Source organism: Mytilus californianus, unplaced genomic scaffold (assembly GCF_021869535.1).
Source record: "Mytilus californianus isolate M0D057914Y unplaced genomic scaffold, xbMytCali1.0.p SCAF_3, whole genome shotgun sequence".
Classification (NCBI taxonomy): domain Eukaryota; kingdom Metazoa; phylum Mollusca; class Bivalvia; order Mytilida; family Mytilidae; genus Mytilus; species Mytilus californianus.
Window position 1 is genome coordinate 53,375,567 of NW_026262679.1, and position 17,062 is coordinate 53,392,628.

The 17,062-nt window shown below is 34.0% G+C and overlaps 1 protein-coding gene and 1 long non-coding RNA gene across 2 annotated transcripts in view; both read left to right on the forward strand.

Moving 5' to 3' along the window:
• Positions 1-2,517: 2,517 nt before the first annotated feature.
• LOC127734883 (uncharacterized) lies at positions 2,518-5,525 on the forward strand. The gene is made up of 3 exons (XR_007997804.1): positions 2,518-2,633; positions 3,715-3,774; positions 5,073-5,525. It is a non-coding gene; the product is annotated as an uncharacterized LOC127734883 (long non-coding RNA).
• Positions 5,526-11,313: 5,788 nt separating this feature from the next.
• LOC127734864 (dnaJ homolog subfamily C member 21-like) overlaps positions 11,314-17,062 on the forward strand; it is a 38,652-nt gene continuing 32,903 nt past the window's right edge. Inside the window, exon 1 of the mRNA XM_052244909.1 lies at positions 11,314-11,481. Within this exon, the coding sequence (XP_052100869.1) occupies positions 11,433-11,481 (49 nt within the window). The 5' untranslated portion in view covers positions 11,314-11,432. The remainder of the gene's footprint in view (positions 11,482-17,062) is intronic.

Genomic DNA, 17,062 nt, shown 5'->3' on the forward strand with positions numbered 1-17,062 from the left:
TTTATCCATGGTGTTGTCAGTTTATTTTCCACTTATGACTTTGAATGTCCCTTCGGGATCTTTCGCCTTTCTTTTAGTACATATGCAAACAGGGGAGGGGATTTCAAGCTTGGAGTACCACCAGTATGTTCCGACATTGAGGCTTATTTATTTGTTATTATGTCTCAAATGTGCATTGACTGATGATAACCTTTTTATTTATCCCCCAAAAAGTATGAGCTGAAAATATTTCATGATTATTAGAATGACATATTTTTAAATATTTTAATGAGTGTAAACTACATTTGCACTATTAATATACTATAATAATGCACATGTAAAGAGCCTCAGGAAATGACAAGACGTATTCACAAATCAAACACGCCTAATAATATGTTTTGTAAATAGGCACATTAACCTCACATTTTAAGAAGATAGAAAACATATTTTTATGCACCGACCATTCATCTATGGTCATCTATTCGTCTTTTTTTTTAGTGAGGGGGGAGTCTTAGGACAAGCTGCATTTGTTCTCGACTCTAATATGAAACGATCTTACTTCCCATCTAAAACGAAAGTTTGAATCAATACCTAAAAATAATGAACGGTCGGTGCTTTAAACTGACTAAAAAATCGTTTCTCAATGTTTGTTTACTTTTATTGGAGCTCTGGTGGATACACCATTTTTCCAAGTTAGAGGGAGATTGAGCGCTCACAAACATGTTTAATGTTGGTGAGCGCTCAAAATAACCATGCCAAATCTTCATGTGCTTGTCGCAAGTCTGGATGGTTGTCGTTGTTTGCTGTTTAATTGTTACATCTGTTTTCCATTTTGTCATTAATCAACTCTTTTTTTCCTCGTTTGATATGTTTCATATTTTGTAATGTAGGGACCTTTATAACCGACTACACGGTATTGGTTATTCTCATTATTGAAGGCCGTTCGGTGACCTATAGTTGCTTAAACCGCCTCATTTAGGAACTGTGTTGAATAGTTGTCTTATTGGCATTTCATGCCACAACAGGAAAGAAGTATCTGTGATTATATGATTTCATGCCTTCAGCAGTCAAGCTACGTTACTAAAGATTTGGGTTTTTTTTTCTTACGTATACTTAAACGCATACTCTTTTTACAAGTAACTGTTTCACTCCCAACATTGGATTGCCTGGGGCCCTGTTTTCCAAATCCTGGACCCGCACCTGTCTACGCGACAGCTGAATACCCCACCCCCTTATTTTAACTAGTTGACGTGGACCTAGACTATATTGACGGACTGATTTTGTCTTTTGTTTTAGTCAAGGGCACAATCTTAAGTCCCAGTTTAAAGTTTAAGTGAAGTTTTGTTTCACCGTACGTCTTTATTTCCCGATTCACGGTTCATTAAGCCGTTCGCTATCCATTTATTGGTTAATGTATTTGGCGGGTAAATTCTATTGAAATTAAATTGAAGTTTTACACAAAGCATGCTATGATTTGCATGGTTGGCCATTTTGGAATATCTGACATATTCATACTTTTTACTTGTAGCCACAAGCCCTTGCCATTTTTTTTCTCTATTGTGGTTCATTGTCTGTTTTTTACTTACCATAAGCTGCCTGACGGTTGCCAAAAGTGAACCAGAAATTATAACTCTTCCAGAACAACGGTGAACCTAGTTCACCCTGGTTTTTGATGAAGTTCCTTTTGACCGATTTATAGTTTCCTGGGTAGTACTTAGACGATTGTTCTATTTCTGTTCGTGTATTACTCTTAGCAATGGTATTTTCTGTTTTTCTTCGACATAGTTTCTGATTGCCTCCTGGTATCTTCCCCACACATTTTATATATATAGTATGTAAGACTTAATTCTCCCTGATTTAGGCCTACTTATAATATCAAATAATGTCAACTTGCTATCAACTACAACACCTTTTTTGTTGGCGTCTGATGGATTTATTTTTATGTTTGTTTGAATTTTTAGTCAGTTGTGTTGTATGTCTGTGATGTATGTTTACACAGTTTTGGCTGCTGGATCCAAATTATTGTCACATTAACCTATTATCTCGCCCAATTGTTTCAATGTAACAGAACTATAAACAACTATCATACAAGTAGGAGGTTTAGCTAGCTTTAAAACCAGGGTTAACCCACCGTTTTCCTCGGAAAATGCCTGTACCAGGAATATGACAGTTATTTTTTCACTCCTTCCGTTGGTTGATAACGTTTGATTTTGTCAGCTTTAATGGACTTCACCTTTTTGAATTTACCTTGGAGTTTGGTATTTTTGTTATACTTTATTAATTTGATTTTTTTTTATTTCCAGTGGCAGATATTTGATCGGCATAGTCATAACGAACTTCTATTCTTATATTTTATTACTATTTGCTTTTGACGGGAACTTATCCCACAATTAAGTTTTTTTATAATTCCAGGAAGGGTTAAGCAATCTATAAAAATATTATATTTCTCTCATTATCAAATTTGATAACACGCAATGATGTAATTAAACCCTTTATGTTTAGTTTTTCAGTATTCTCGCATTTGAAGTGTACCGCTTGATGTTTTTGCTGTTTAACAATGAACACCATGTATGATGTTTGTTTGATTTTAGTTGTACTAGTAATGGGTTGCTATGGTCATAAGGCGGATTCTGGATCGTACACACTAAAACTTGGTATGTATGTTATCTTAAAAGTTTGTTTCTACAACCAGCCACAGATAGCCTTGCTGTATATCATATTTGTCATTTCGGGGCCTTTATTAGCTGACTATATATGTTGTATGGGTTTTACTCATTGTTGAAGGCTGTACGGTGACCTATAGTTGTTAATTTCTGTGTCATTTGGTTTCTTGTGGAGAGTTGTCTCATTGGCAATCATACCACATCTTCTTATTTTTATATCAGCTATAATTTCGACATAACGTTTTTGAATTTTTGGTTTGCATTGGCTTTCCTGTTGTTTTAATTCAAGCGCCACTGATGAGTCTTATGCGACCACAAATCACGTATGGGATACCAAATTTCGAGCCTGGAATCTTCGGTGTATTTTTTTATTTATTGAAATTCATATAATTAAAAACAAAACAAAAAAAAATATTTGCATAATATACATATCTAAAGAAGTACAAACTAAAGTAGAGCCGAATGAAGAAAACTAATTGAAAATGATTGAATACCTTCATACAGTTTTCTAAATTATTTTAAAACGATTGAGACCATGAAGAGAGGCGAAAGATACCAAAGGGATATTCAAACTCATAAGTCGAAACAAACTTGACACTGTCATGGCAAAAAAAAACACAAACCCAAACAAAAACCCGGAGTGATCTCAAGTGCTCTGGAAGGGTTAGTAGATCCTGCTCCACATGTGGCACCCGTCCTGGTGCCCATACAAGTACAAACGCAGTGATAAGTCTCATTCGGTAGGTCACATTCGAGGAAAGAGGACGGGATTGTGGTTACGACAATTGGAATATATCCGTCGTCTTCTGTGAAACAGATATTCAAAAAACGGTCAACCAACTCATGATGGCGTCTGTAAAATTTTCGAGGGAATAATTTCAACTTCACTACTTGGAACTTTTGGCTTGATAGCTTCCTTGTAAGCAGCAATTATAGATACCATAACATATTTTAGAATTAATAAGATTGATAAAATTTGATATGCATTATGTACCCTGCTATCATAATATATATTCGCGTTAATTATTTTCAGTTTCTTGTTTTATCTTTTATGTGTTTATTTGTTAAACAGAAAACGCCAGTTTTGAAGATCTTCATAGTATGTTCACAAAAATCAAAGGAACAGGAGAAGGTAATAAATACCAACTGTATCAGTAATTCGTGTTTTTGTATGATAGATCTTTATTCATTTTTATACTAAATATTACCAATGATGTTTACTCATGTACAGGCTGTATCTACATACGTTTTCGTGGTTTTATAATACTGAAGTTATGTGTACAATTCTGTAGTCTTTATAATTTATTTACAATTAAAGCGTGTGTTTTTCAATTTAACTTTATAAGTCTACACGTCATTTAACATATTCAAAATTCAATACAATACTCGTCTTCTTCCTCTACATTTACACCTGGAAAATACATATGGACATACATGGAGTGCATTTCTTTCTAACACGAACGATGCAAACGGCTAAGCGCGCACATGTTTTGATCATTTGTTTCTAACATACGTTTGCAAAGTTTACATAAACTTTGACAAACTATGCACTCGCTAAAAATGCGTCTACAGTTTGTCGTTCGTCGTTTGTTAGAACAAACGCTACATTTGTTTCTAACTTCAATTTTGAATCAATTATCTGCACGTGTTTTTTCCGCTTAAAACAAACATTGGAACAATCTGCAAAAAGACAAACAATGCAGTGAAATCTTCACCCAAGTGCCAATCATAACATACAAACGTAATAAAAATATATAAGAATACCTTGCTAAATCAAGGCAATAAGTGGGTGACTTTTGAAAGGGACCAATGGTCCAAGGACAGTTATCGTCCTTTACGAATGTAGTCCCGAGTGTAAACCTAAATTTTAGACCCCCTTAACACAGAATTGTCAATATTTTGAGTAAGAGCTGGTACACTTTTCTATAATTTTGATATTGTTTGTCCCAATAGTAGTACACTACACTGTAAAATTCTTTTTGAGATAGAGCAGGTCCGATTTTATTAATTTGACTTTATTGTCTAAAAGAAATGCACTACTAAATAACTGTGCTCTTGAGATTTATTACGTATGTTGGTTGAAGGAACCGCTTTTAATACTAGCATTATTGAAAGTTCAAACAGGGTCAGTAAACACTGATTGAACGATGTATTTGTTTCTACATTTGTAGCGATTAGCAAACGAAAACAAACGCCACACAAAGTTTACAAAATATTGGTAAGAAAGAAATGCACTCATATGGACACACACACTAATTAAATAATTTTATAATAATTCCTTTCATAATAATTCCCTACTTCTCCGAAAAATAATTTTCTTTATGTCCGTTACATAAACTATGTCTTTTTTAAATTCATTCATTACACAAATCTGACTATTCTAAATAAAATAGTTGGTTTTTCAAATATTTATTTTTTGTTCCTATACAGGTTTGAGTCAACATGACAAAGATTTTTCAGCCTTTGCAGCTTCTTTAACTGCTGCAAAAACCTTGGGAGCTGGTTAAATTGTAAAGTTTGATAAAGTTTGGACGAATGTCAATAATGATTATGATCCAATTACTGGCGTATACACAGCTCCAAAACCAGGGGTGTACCAGTTCTCATGCTCCGTTATGACACAAAACAAGAAACGTCTTCGTGTTTACCTGTGGAAAAATAACGAAAGGACAGTATGTATTTATCCTGGTTATACTGGTCATAATATGGGAACTCTAAATATGGTGTTACATCTTAAGAAAGGCGACAAAGTATACATTAAACAAGGTGGGTCGGAGACATACATTTACAGCGATTCTGGAAGCAACTTCAGTATGTTTTCTGGATATCTAATTCGGTAAATTGTATACGAATAAAGATTTAATATAAAAAGTAACAAAATATTTTCTGTTTTTTTTTTCTATTGGCATTTCAACGCCATGTTCGGGCAGGTGCTCATTGTTGTGCGCTTCCATTTCAACGTTTCAGAATATTAACCCTCTTTTGTGATATTTTCAAAAAACCTAAATTAAGACTTTGTGATTGGTTTATAACCCGCAAACAATTGATATTTTGTATAATAAAGAATATTAACGCTCTTTTTAAAAGATGTTACATGACAATAACTGTCAATGAACTCCAAGGAACCAGAAGGAACCAATTATTGTTGTTTGCATCTACATATATTAAACTGAATGTATTAACTAATGTGAAATAATGTGAGTTGTATAATGCATATGATACTCATTGTCTCATTCTGTAAAGAAAATCTTTGATTTAACTGCATATCCAACATTAGGTCGCAGACTATGAATGATCAATTTTTGAGGGGGTGGACAGGGGGGTACCCTTCTCCCACCTCCCACTTTTAGAATCTTTTTTTCTCTCCCGCCTATTTTTTGTCTCCCACCTCCCGCCCCATCACCCACCTCCCTCAAAAGCTTTCCACCCCCTCATTTTTGAGTCTTTTCATCACACTTTTAAGAAGCTTAAAATAGAAAAATCTTTAAAAAACAAAAAACTTCTTTAATATGAAAATATCTTTCGGTACTTTCTGCAACTCAGACAAATAAATGACTTTAAGATTTAAAATGTACAAATGTATTCTAATTGCATATATCTGATGGAAAATGGAGGAATGAAGCATATTTACTTTTCACAAAAACAGGTAGGCACTAGACAAACCAAAAGCAATGAGAATGCACTTTCATTACTACTCTTCATCACAAAGTTACAAACAGATGGACCTTCATCACGGAGTAAATACCCACACCTCACTGCAAGTTAAAGACGGATCCTAGTATCGGTTTCATGCAAACAAACAAAAAACCTTACGAAAGAGAGATAATGAGCTAGAAGTGCACACAAGAGAAGTTATTATAAAAATAAAAACGATATAACCGTAAAAATATTAGAGCAGACGTCTCATGCATGGTTCATTAGCTTCTCTATTAAACATTCATTACGTAAATCTTCATAGGATTTTATTGTTTTCAATGTTCCCTTTTTCCTCTAACGATGTCCTATTTAGTTGTTCTATCATATCTCTTATAGGTGATCTTTTGTGGTACCGGTTTGTTTTGTTGGCTATTTTTCCCACTTTGGGTCTGATGTTATTGTTATGTTAACCAAGGATATTTAACCGATGTTATATGTTTGCACAGAAATCAGTATCACACGTTCCCCTCTTTTGTTAAAAATACAAAAGGTTTTGCATTCAGACACTTGACACATACTGTGGTAACAATTTACCAAACCTAAAAAAAAGCAATGTATTGCCATGACTACTAAATGTAAGACATGATAATGGACAACAAAGCACACAACGTTAAAACAAAAAAATACAAAAACGAAAACATTACCAAATAAGTTTGAAAACTAGTTTAACCCACATGTCCATGTGTCTGTCAAAAGTCCGGATCCTCGCCAGTAGGTCCTGTATGTCATATCTTAACTTTCTGTTATTGGTCATTTTGAAAAATTGGTGTTAGACAGATCTTCAATTTTTTCGGTTGATATAAAAATATGAAGATTAGGTATGATTGCCAATGAGATAACTTTCCACCAGAGACCAAATGACGTAGAAGTTAGCAACTGTAGCTAACTATAGGTCACCGTACGGCCTTCAACAATGAGCAAAACCCATACCGCATACCAAGCTATAAGAGGGTCCGACATGATAAATGTGAAATAATTCAAACGATTAAATTAATCACTTGTTTATTGTTGAAGACTGTATGTTGCCCTCTATATGTCTTTTTGATATTTTGGTCGTTGCGTATATCCCACGTGTCATTTTATCATGTTTATTGAGTTCTCAGGTAAAAATTAATAAATATTTAGAAATTTTACTCAATCGGTGCAATTGTGCTCCTTTTCTTGTGATACACCTCTATTCGTATGAAGCAGACTTAATACAGGCGCTTCTTTCGAAAACAGAAAAAGGTAGCATAATCATTCAACTTATATATCAATTATATATGATTGATTAATTCATCGTTGTTTGACCAACGATCAGTGGCAAATAGTTCATCTATATTTAGGACGAAAACAAATTCAATATTAATCTAATAGGTAGGGACCGGAAATGTGGATTCCACGATGTAAACTATGTCTTTTCAGTGAACTATACATACTAGTATATAGTTCGGTGGCTGTTGACCGCGTCTTTTCTATTTGACTTAAAATAAATGATACCTCTGATACACGCAGTTAGATCTGCTTCATAACTTGAAACTATAAATCTACAGTGAGGGTCTGTTGAGAATTAAAATTAACAAAAAAATATGACTTTTTTTTTCAATTTTGAGCTTTCCATATTTATGTAGCAACATTCCAGGAGAACATATATATACATATGAAGAACTTATTTTCCAGATGGTACGATATTTCAGAGTTCGTGTTTCCTTTCTGTATTTTAAACTGAGTGTCAGACTCACTGATGCACCACTTCAACTGACGACTTCAGTCTCGGTGCCCTTACTGCCCTAACGGACAAGAGTCAGTATAGATGACCTGTTGCTAGGCAAAAATTCAGCTTCTACCAAACACATTCAGATTCAGAGGTATGGCTATTCGAAACGGTTTTTATTTCAATAAATGCATTGATTCGTCACTTGATTTATGTTCGTCCCACATAGGAGCATATAGACGGCGGTAGTCAAAAAGTTGGAGGTATCTCATTACCATTTCCCAGTTTGACTATATATGTTAATAGGTGAATCCTAAGTTGCGAGATATCAGAAATATATGTAGTCAATATCTTTTTCAAATTAATGCATAAATGTTAAAAGGAGATGTGGAGATGTGATGCAATCCAAAGACATAAACAATCAGAGGTCAATATAGTCTCCAACATTAGACAGGTATCTATAAAATACATCAATATATACGAGATGAGTAACTCGCCCCGTAAAGATAAACATAGATTAAACAGGAACGATCACCCTACAAAGAACGTGTATACTGTATGATCTCCATCGTTGATTTCGTCTTTCCATAGATTATGTGGCAGTGAATTAATTTCATTCATTGATTATCATTAAACAACAGTAACATACAAACAAACCTTATCATAATGGATTTTGCAAAGCATTTGAAAATGTACCCTGTCACAGGTAGAAGAGAGGCGAAAGATACCAAAGGGACATTCAAACTCACAAGTCGAAAATAAACTGACAACGCCATGGTAAAAAAAAAGACCAAAAAGACAAACAACAGTATACAAAACATATCATAGAAATCTAAAACTGAGCAACCGAACCCCACCAAAAACAAAGGGGTGATCTCAGGTGCTCCAGAAGGGTAAACAGATCCTGCTCCACATGTGACACCCGTCGTGTTGCTCATTTACGAACAAATCCGGTAATAAGTCTAATTCGGTAGGTCACATTCGGGGAAAAGAGGACGGAATTGTGGTTACGACAATTGGAACATATCCATCGTCATCTGTGAAACAGATATTTCATAACGGTCAACCAACTAGTGATGGCGGCCGTAAAATTTTCGAAGGGGTGATTTCAAATTGCACCACTTGGAACTCTTGGTTTGATAACTTCATCGCTTGGAACTTTTGGTTTAATAGCTTTCTTTTGAGCAGCAACCCTCTATCAAGGAAATCATGATAGGAAATGCAAGCACTGAAATACCGTATCAACTGTAAGATATATACTTCATATGCTTACAACTCTACTATTATGCTATCTAAAATGAAACATTGACTACTGCATGGGTCACAGATTTCCTTACTGATCGTCCAAAAACTGTTGTTCTGGATGGAGAGTCATCTGGCATGTCTCAAGTCATCTAACTTTAAAGATGAACCCCAATGCACATTTTGGGGTCCAGTCTTATTTTAATTGGGTTTATATAAATGATCTATCGGAATATTTTATATCGAGTAAAATAAGATTATTTACAGATTACAAAACATTCTACATCACAGTCAGAACTCAAAATGACTGTAATGCTCTGTAGTCCGATCTAGGTGGGATAATGACTGGTTAATGGCTTTCCAATTATACAAATGCACAGTTCTTACAGTAGAGTCAGGAGGGAGGGGTCTTTCAATTCTGTATTCTTTGATTTTTAAGCCATTTTTCGCAATTCTTAAGAATTTTGTTCATTATTCTCTTTTCTTTATATTTTAGCACTCCATTATTTCTATTTTTCTTGTTTTTTACCTTTTTTCTCCAATGACCATTCTCTATATTTTTCCCCTTTTTTCTGCACTTTTTGTCCATTATTCTCTATTCTATAAAAGAAAACCCATCCAGATCCTCTAACAGTTATACACACACAAACACGACTTATATTACAAACTTGAGGGTTGAGCGCTCACAAACATGTTTAACCCCGCCACATTCTTCATGTGCCTATCCCAAGTCAGGAGCCTGTAGTTCAGTGGTTGTCGTTGGTCCATGTCTGTCATATTTGTTTTTTTTTAATTGTTTGTTATAAATTAGACCGTTAGTTTTCTTAATTGAATTGTTTCATATTTTTCATGTTGGAGCCTTTTATAGCCGACTATACGGTATATGGGTTTTCTCATTGTTGAAGGCCGTACGGTTGCCTATAATTGCTTACATCCACTTTATTTGCACTTTGGTGGATAGTTGTCTCATTGGTAATCATACCTCATCTCCTTATCTTTATATTGAACGTGTTGTATGTCTGCCCAGAACATCAAGAACCAGGCTTATCTGTCGCAAGTTTGACCAAAACTGGAATATTCATGCTCAGTTTGGGACGACCACTCTGTTAAACAGACTTCAAAATTTTAGATGGTCATAAAAAAGGAGCTGTCAGATATATCTACAGTCTTGCAGTACCATAACATTAGTAGCGAAGCAGAAATCACAGACGCTTAACTTTAAACTGACCACCACTACAAGAATGTATATTATCGTGCAAGATCAATACAATGGAATGTTCTTAAAAATTATTTGTCATAATGTAGCTATACCATTTACTATGTTGAAAACCTGTCTAAACCGAATCGTGCATATATCGAAAAGAAACCTGATTAAACGGAACATCTGATAAAACCGAACAAAATATTAAGTCCCGAAGAAGTTCGGTTTAGGCAAGTTTCACTGTATCTGACGGTACAACACGTCAACATATAAAGATGATATAAGTGTTTATCCTTCCCGTCAATAATCCAATGGAATTCCATACCAACACAGATAACGAATTCAGGAAAAACTCAATCATATAAAAATATGAAGATGTGGTATAATTGCCAATGAGATAACTCTCCACCAAAGACCAAAACGACGTAGAAGTTATAATAACTATATGTCACCTTACGGCCTCAGTTCAACAATGAGCAAAACCCATACCATAGTAAGCTATAAAAGGACTCGAAACGAAAAATGTAAAACAATTCAAACGAGAAAACCAACGTATATATGTCTCTGTCTCTGTTTTTATATATATATTTTTTATAATTCATAAAATCCTTGTTTATCCATAATGCATTAATCGATAGACTGATCAATAAATTTAATGTGTTCTTTCATCGATTAACTGATAATTAATGTATTTTTTTTTGGGGGGGGGGGGGGGGGCTTTGGTCAAGAAGTTATTTTCGAAAATTTTAAGGTATTGCCATATTTGGAAAACGGGCACCTGTTGACTTCCATTGTTTACCTCTCGTTATTTCTCACATTTTAGCGGTTGCAGTCACGTGTTCGTGACACATGCTTACAGGCAACATGGCGGTTGTTTCTTGAACGACAAGAAAACTAAAACACTGTATTGTTCTTTAGTACCTGAGCGTCTTTTTAAGCTAAAAATATTGTTGGGATAATGCCTTTATCAAGAGAAGAAGCTTATGAGCTCTTAGAATTACCCGTTGGTAGGTTAAAGAAATGAATTTCTCGGTTGCTAAAATTATATGTTTCAATCTGTCAGTTGTATACAATTTCTCAAGTTTATGCTTCTAAGTTCTATCAAAAAGACAATTTGGAAAACAAAAATGAATGATGTTGAACCTGAAGAAAAAATGATCTGAGCAAATGTCACTCACTTGATATCATACCATTGCATAATTTAAAGTTCGCAATACATGATTTCATATTAATAATAATACGATGGACAGGTGCAACTAATGACAAAAATCTCTTAGGACGACCCCCACCCCGTTTATGTACAATGTAACATTTGCTCATCAACAATTCATCATGTTGGACTAACAATAAAAATTCTGTGATAGATCTATCATTGTCTATAATTGTCTTTAATGTCAAGAAGATGGATTTTATGTGGATTTAGATCCTTGCTTTTGGTAAATAGGCAGTCCATAGATTTACCCAAAAGGCGAAACACCCCCAAAAAACTAAGAAAGTCAAAATATGTATGAATTACCATAATGTACATGTATATCTGCACTAGTGAAAAAAGGATGAAATAGCTACAGCCTACAGAAAACTACTCAGATAAGGTATCCGGTTGTTCCGTCCCCAAACTGATCCAGCCCCAAGTCGATCCGGCCCAAAGTCGATCCGCCCCACGTCGGTCCGGCCCTACGTCGATCCGGCCCCATTATAAGATAATGAATAATCTATACTGCTTTTGGAGGATCTGGTGACAAATTTAAATCAGTATAAATGGAATTTGTAAAATCTAAAGTATGATCGATTGATTGACGACATTATTTTGAATCGATACGAAAATGAGTGTAATTGTGTCTGTTTACATATAAAATATATTGTTTTCCATACTGGACATTAGTGTTTGCATACGACAAAACATTTTCAAAGTTATGTAATTAACAAGGTCTTTATACATGTAGTTTTATCTTTAGTTTGATATTAGTTATATTAATTAATTGTGATATTAAAAGAAAACGCATTCTGTCTCCTCTTTTATAGAAAGGATTAGGCAAATTTCTCAATTCTAGAAGTTTTTAAAACTTATAATGAAAACGTAATCAACATAGTTGTTTTATACTCATCCAATGAAAATATTCGCCATCCAATGAAAATATTCACCAAAGGCCAACTTTTTTTTAACGGTACAGCTTTATCATTATTATAGAATTCATAAACATTTATGAATTACAATATATATCTTCTTTTTTATTCCCTATAAATATACAGTGTTCTCCCCAGGATTTTTTTAAGGCGCAAAATTCAAGGGCGCGTAACTCTTTTTATACGACCGCAAAAAAATTTTTGTGGTCGTATATTGGTATGACGTTGGCGTCGTCGTCGTCCGAATATACATTAGTTTTCGCACTCTAACTTTAGTTTAAGTGAATGGATCTCATTGAAATTTTACCATAAGGTTCAATACCACAAAAGGAAGGTGGGGATTGATTTTGGGGGTTATGGTACTAACAGTTAAGGAATTAGGGGCCAAAAGGGGCCAAAAATAAGCATTTTTGTAACTTCCAGACATAACTTGTGTGTAAGTGTATGGATCTCTCTGACATTGTACCACAAGGTTCCATATCACAAAGGGAATGCTGGGATTGATTTTGGGGGTAATTGTCTCCAAATTTTAGGAATTAGGGGCCAAAAAGGGGCAAAAAACAAGCATTTTTCTAGTTTCATGACAATAACTTGTTTGTAAGTGTATGGATCTTTATGAAATTGTACTACAAGGTTCCATATTACAAAGGGAATACTGGGATTGATTTTTGGGGTAATTTCCTCCAAATATTAGGAATTAGGGGCCAAAAAGGGGAAAAAAACAAGCATTTTTCTAGTTTCATGACAATAACTTGTTTGTAAGTGTATGGATCTTTATGAAATTGTACTACAAGGTTCCATATCACAAAGGGAAGGCTGGGATTGATTTTGGGGGTTTTCCCTCAAAATTTTAGTAATTAGGGGCCATAAAAGGGCAAAAAAAACATGCATTTTTCTAGTTTCAGGACAATAACTTGTGTGTAAGTGTATGGATCTTTATGAAATTGTACTGCAAGGTTCCATATCACAAAGGGAAAGCTGGAATTGAGTTTGGGGGTAATTGCCCTAAACGTTTAGGAATTTGGGGCCAAAAAGGGGCAAAAAAACAAGCATTTTTCTAGTTTCCAGACAATAACTTGTGTTCAAGTGTATGAATCTCTCTGAAATTGTACTGCAAGGTACCATACCACAAAGGGAAAGCTGGGATTGAGTTTGGGGGCGATGAATCATAAGGGGGTTCAAAAAATTGGGGGGGGGGGGATTTTTTTTTTCCTTTTTTTTCTTTAACATTTTCCATTTTAAATTGGTTATTTCTGATTTATATATAAAAGCAAATAATAATGATATGGTTTGAATAGGCATACATGTGAACCTCCCGATGGGAGTACAATAATCCCGTTTTCAGGGGTGTCCTCCACCCCTCCCGTTGAAAAAATCCCGTGTATGAAATTTTTCATGAATGAAAAATTTCTGCCCAACATAACATCTCAGGCATCTGGTGTAACTGACATTACCTGAAGTTATATTTTACCTGTAAATCAATTAACATGCATAATTATATGGCTTCACTTGTCAGCTTGGGTGTCAAACATACTGGTAAGCAACGATTTTTACCTCAGGCTAACTGCCGTTGTGTAACAAAAACTGTGTATTTATTGGGTTACTTCCCTTGATTTATCATGTTTTAAGTTACTTTCCTTTTAATAATGAAAATTTTTAAAAGAATATAAATAAAATATAAATTGAACAAATAATCATAAAAGGATGGTTATTAAATGATTTTAAATGTCTTAGGACAAATAAAAAAATAATAATTTGAAAATTATTTGAGGATTCTATACTTCCTTTTAAGGCTTAAATTGAAATTTATATAATAACTATGACCCTAACTTTACAGATAGAATGAATTTCTGAGTTTGCAAATAAAAACTATTTGCAAGAGAAAAAAATAAAAAATAAAAACTATTTGCAGACAGCTAAACAAATGTTCTGGTTGCAATGATTGTTTTATAGAATATGAAGTAAAAAATTTAAAGAACATACTGGAAAAAAACAATGTTAGATTGAACATGTAGAATATAAAGATGGAGAAACTTTATAAGTACAAGGGTACTATAAACATAATAAATTGGTTGGAAAGTTGAAGAAAACACACTTTAAAAGACCATTTTTACAGCACACGGTTACATTTACAACAAAATTAATGTCGATTAAAAACCTCCTGATCTGAGTCCTAATCTCCTGACCAAAATTTCCCAATCTCCTGATCTGAGTTTCACAGTCCATCACATGTATGAATAGGTAAATTGAAAATTTTTAAGTTCTTAGACCACTTTCATTCTGTGTCAGAAACCTATGCTGTGTCAAATATTTAATTACAATCCAAATTCAGTGCTGTATCAAGCTTGAATGTTGTGTCCATACTTGCCCCAACTGTTCAGGGTTCGACCTCTGCGGTCGTATCAAGCTGCGCCCCAGCGGAGCATTTTATTTTAGAGTGATCTGAAGCAATAAGTCATAAATCATGACATTTAATATGAATTATAATGCTTTGTGTTATGTGTTTAATAATGCAGAGTATTAATGAATTACAAGAATATATATATGAAATAAATTGATTTTAAACACAAAAGTTATTTATATTCAGTAAATTAAAGAAGTCAAAATATAAATATTCATCTCTACTCTCTGCTCCTTCTAGGGATATTGTTTTTAGATAGTGTTATTTTGTTGGACAGTCTGTTCCTCAACTTTGTCTTTATCCTCTTCAGGGTTAAACATTAAACACCCACTCACAATAACTTTTGCTTATACCCCCTTTAACATTTCTAAGCCATGAAAACTCAGTCAGCCACTTGTCATTGAAACAAGAAACATGGTGCTTGCTTTTATCAATTGCTAAAACTTGAGCTTGGTTGGGATTAGGAGAAGCAATGAAATCTGCTTATACTGACAGTGTAGACGGAGGTGTATTCCCCTTTTCATTAGAAGTCATTGGTCTGAAAACAACTTCTACTTCCATCATCTACCTTTTACTTATAATTCACCCCTTTGTTATTTGCAGAGAACATGTTCATTCTGAATTAATAAAATCGAATATGGTTAAGATATTTGGTATACAACTTTTTAAAACAATTTTTTTTTTATAAATGAACAGCTGACCAGTTTCCGTAGTTTCCCATTACGCTTCCGTGCGTATTATTGTTTAATACTATCATTGGCAGATAGATATAAACGAAATTTTACAAATTCGTTTAAGTTAAAACCATTGAAATTATTTACCAGTTACATTATACAGAAGCTGTGGCGATACTGTACCCGTTTTGATTGTCACATATTTCCAGACGCACGGATTCACGATCGATGTTCAATGATCATTTTATTTCTAAAAATATGACAGTTTCAGAAGAATTTACCTTGCAAGCAACATTTTTTCATTTTCTATTAAAGTAAATCACTCCTCATTATCTTTAATCAAACTCCATTTTAATTTTTTCAACTAATAATACTTTCATTCATAGTTTTCATCGTAAATATCTTTAGCAATGTGTATTCAAATTTATCATGTGTATTCAACACGTTCATTGGTCGTGTTTAAATAGATTCTTCTTCTCGACCAATGAAAAAATTCAGTATATAAATGGTCAAGTGATCACACACACGATGCGTAAATACAATGTATTTGCGATCTATTTCTTCAATTTCTGCACTGAAGTTTTTAAAATTTTTTATTTTCTTCAAAAAATATCTATCTTCTTGATGATCACTTACGCTATTACCTGATAACATAGTCCGATAAGGCTGAGATAAGCGTGGCTCAGGTAAAACTAATTATCACTTATTGTGTAACACTGACCGACCCATCAGCGGTGATCAGTTACTTGACAATTTTAACCAACATAATGAAAATGTGAAAATTAACACGCTACGGGATCAAGTATTAAGGGACAGCGGCCAATTAAGACGCTGCGGGATCTACAAAAATATTATGAAGGCGCTGCGGTACCGCAGCGTCATATCGGCCTGGGGAGAACACTGATATATTCTTTTATTGGGCCGATTTGACTTTCAATATGGGGCCGGATCGACGTGGGCCGGATCGACTTGGGACGGATCGACATGAAAGCTCAGATAAATAATGTCAAGAACAATAACTCTTTATGGAGCAGTTCTCTGTATCAGACACCGGTAGACTTGATTAGGTTTTGGTAAACTCTTTAAACCAATAATGGGATAATATTTTGTGAAGATTTCACGCTTTAAATGTTATGTAATGGGTGTCCAAAATTAGGCTAACCCCTGTTTTGAATAATTTCGTTGATGCTTTCTTTAATAGTTAATTTTGAAAAAAAGTAAAGTTTTTATAGTGCTAAAAACTTCAGTTTGAACCACAGACTGCCAAAGATTATATATGTTAATTGATAATTTTAAGACAAAATAAATATATTACACCTCCAAACTTACCATATTAGGCTTAAATTAAAATATTGTTTGTTTGCAGTTTACCGACCGACCTTCGAAAAT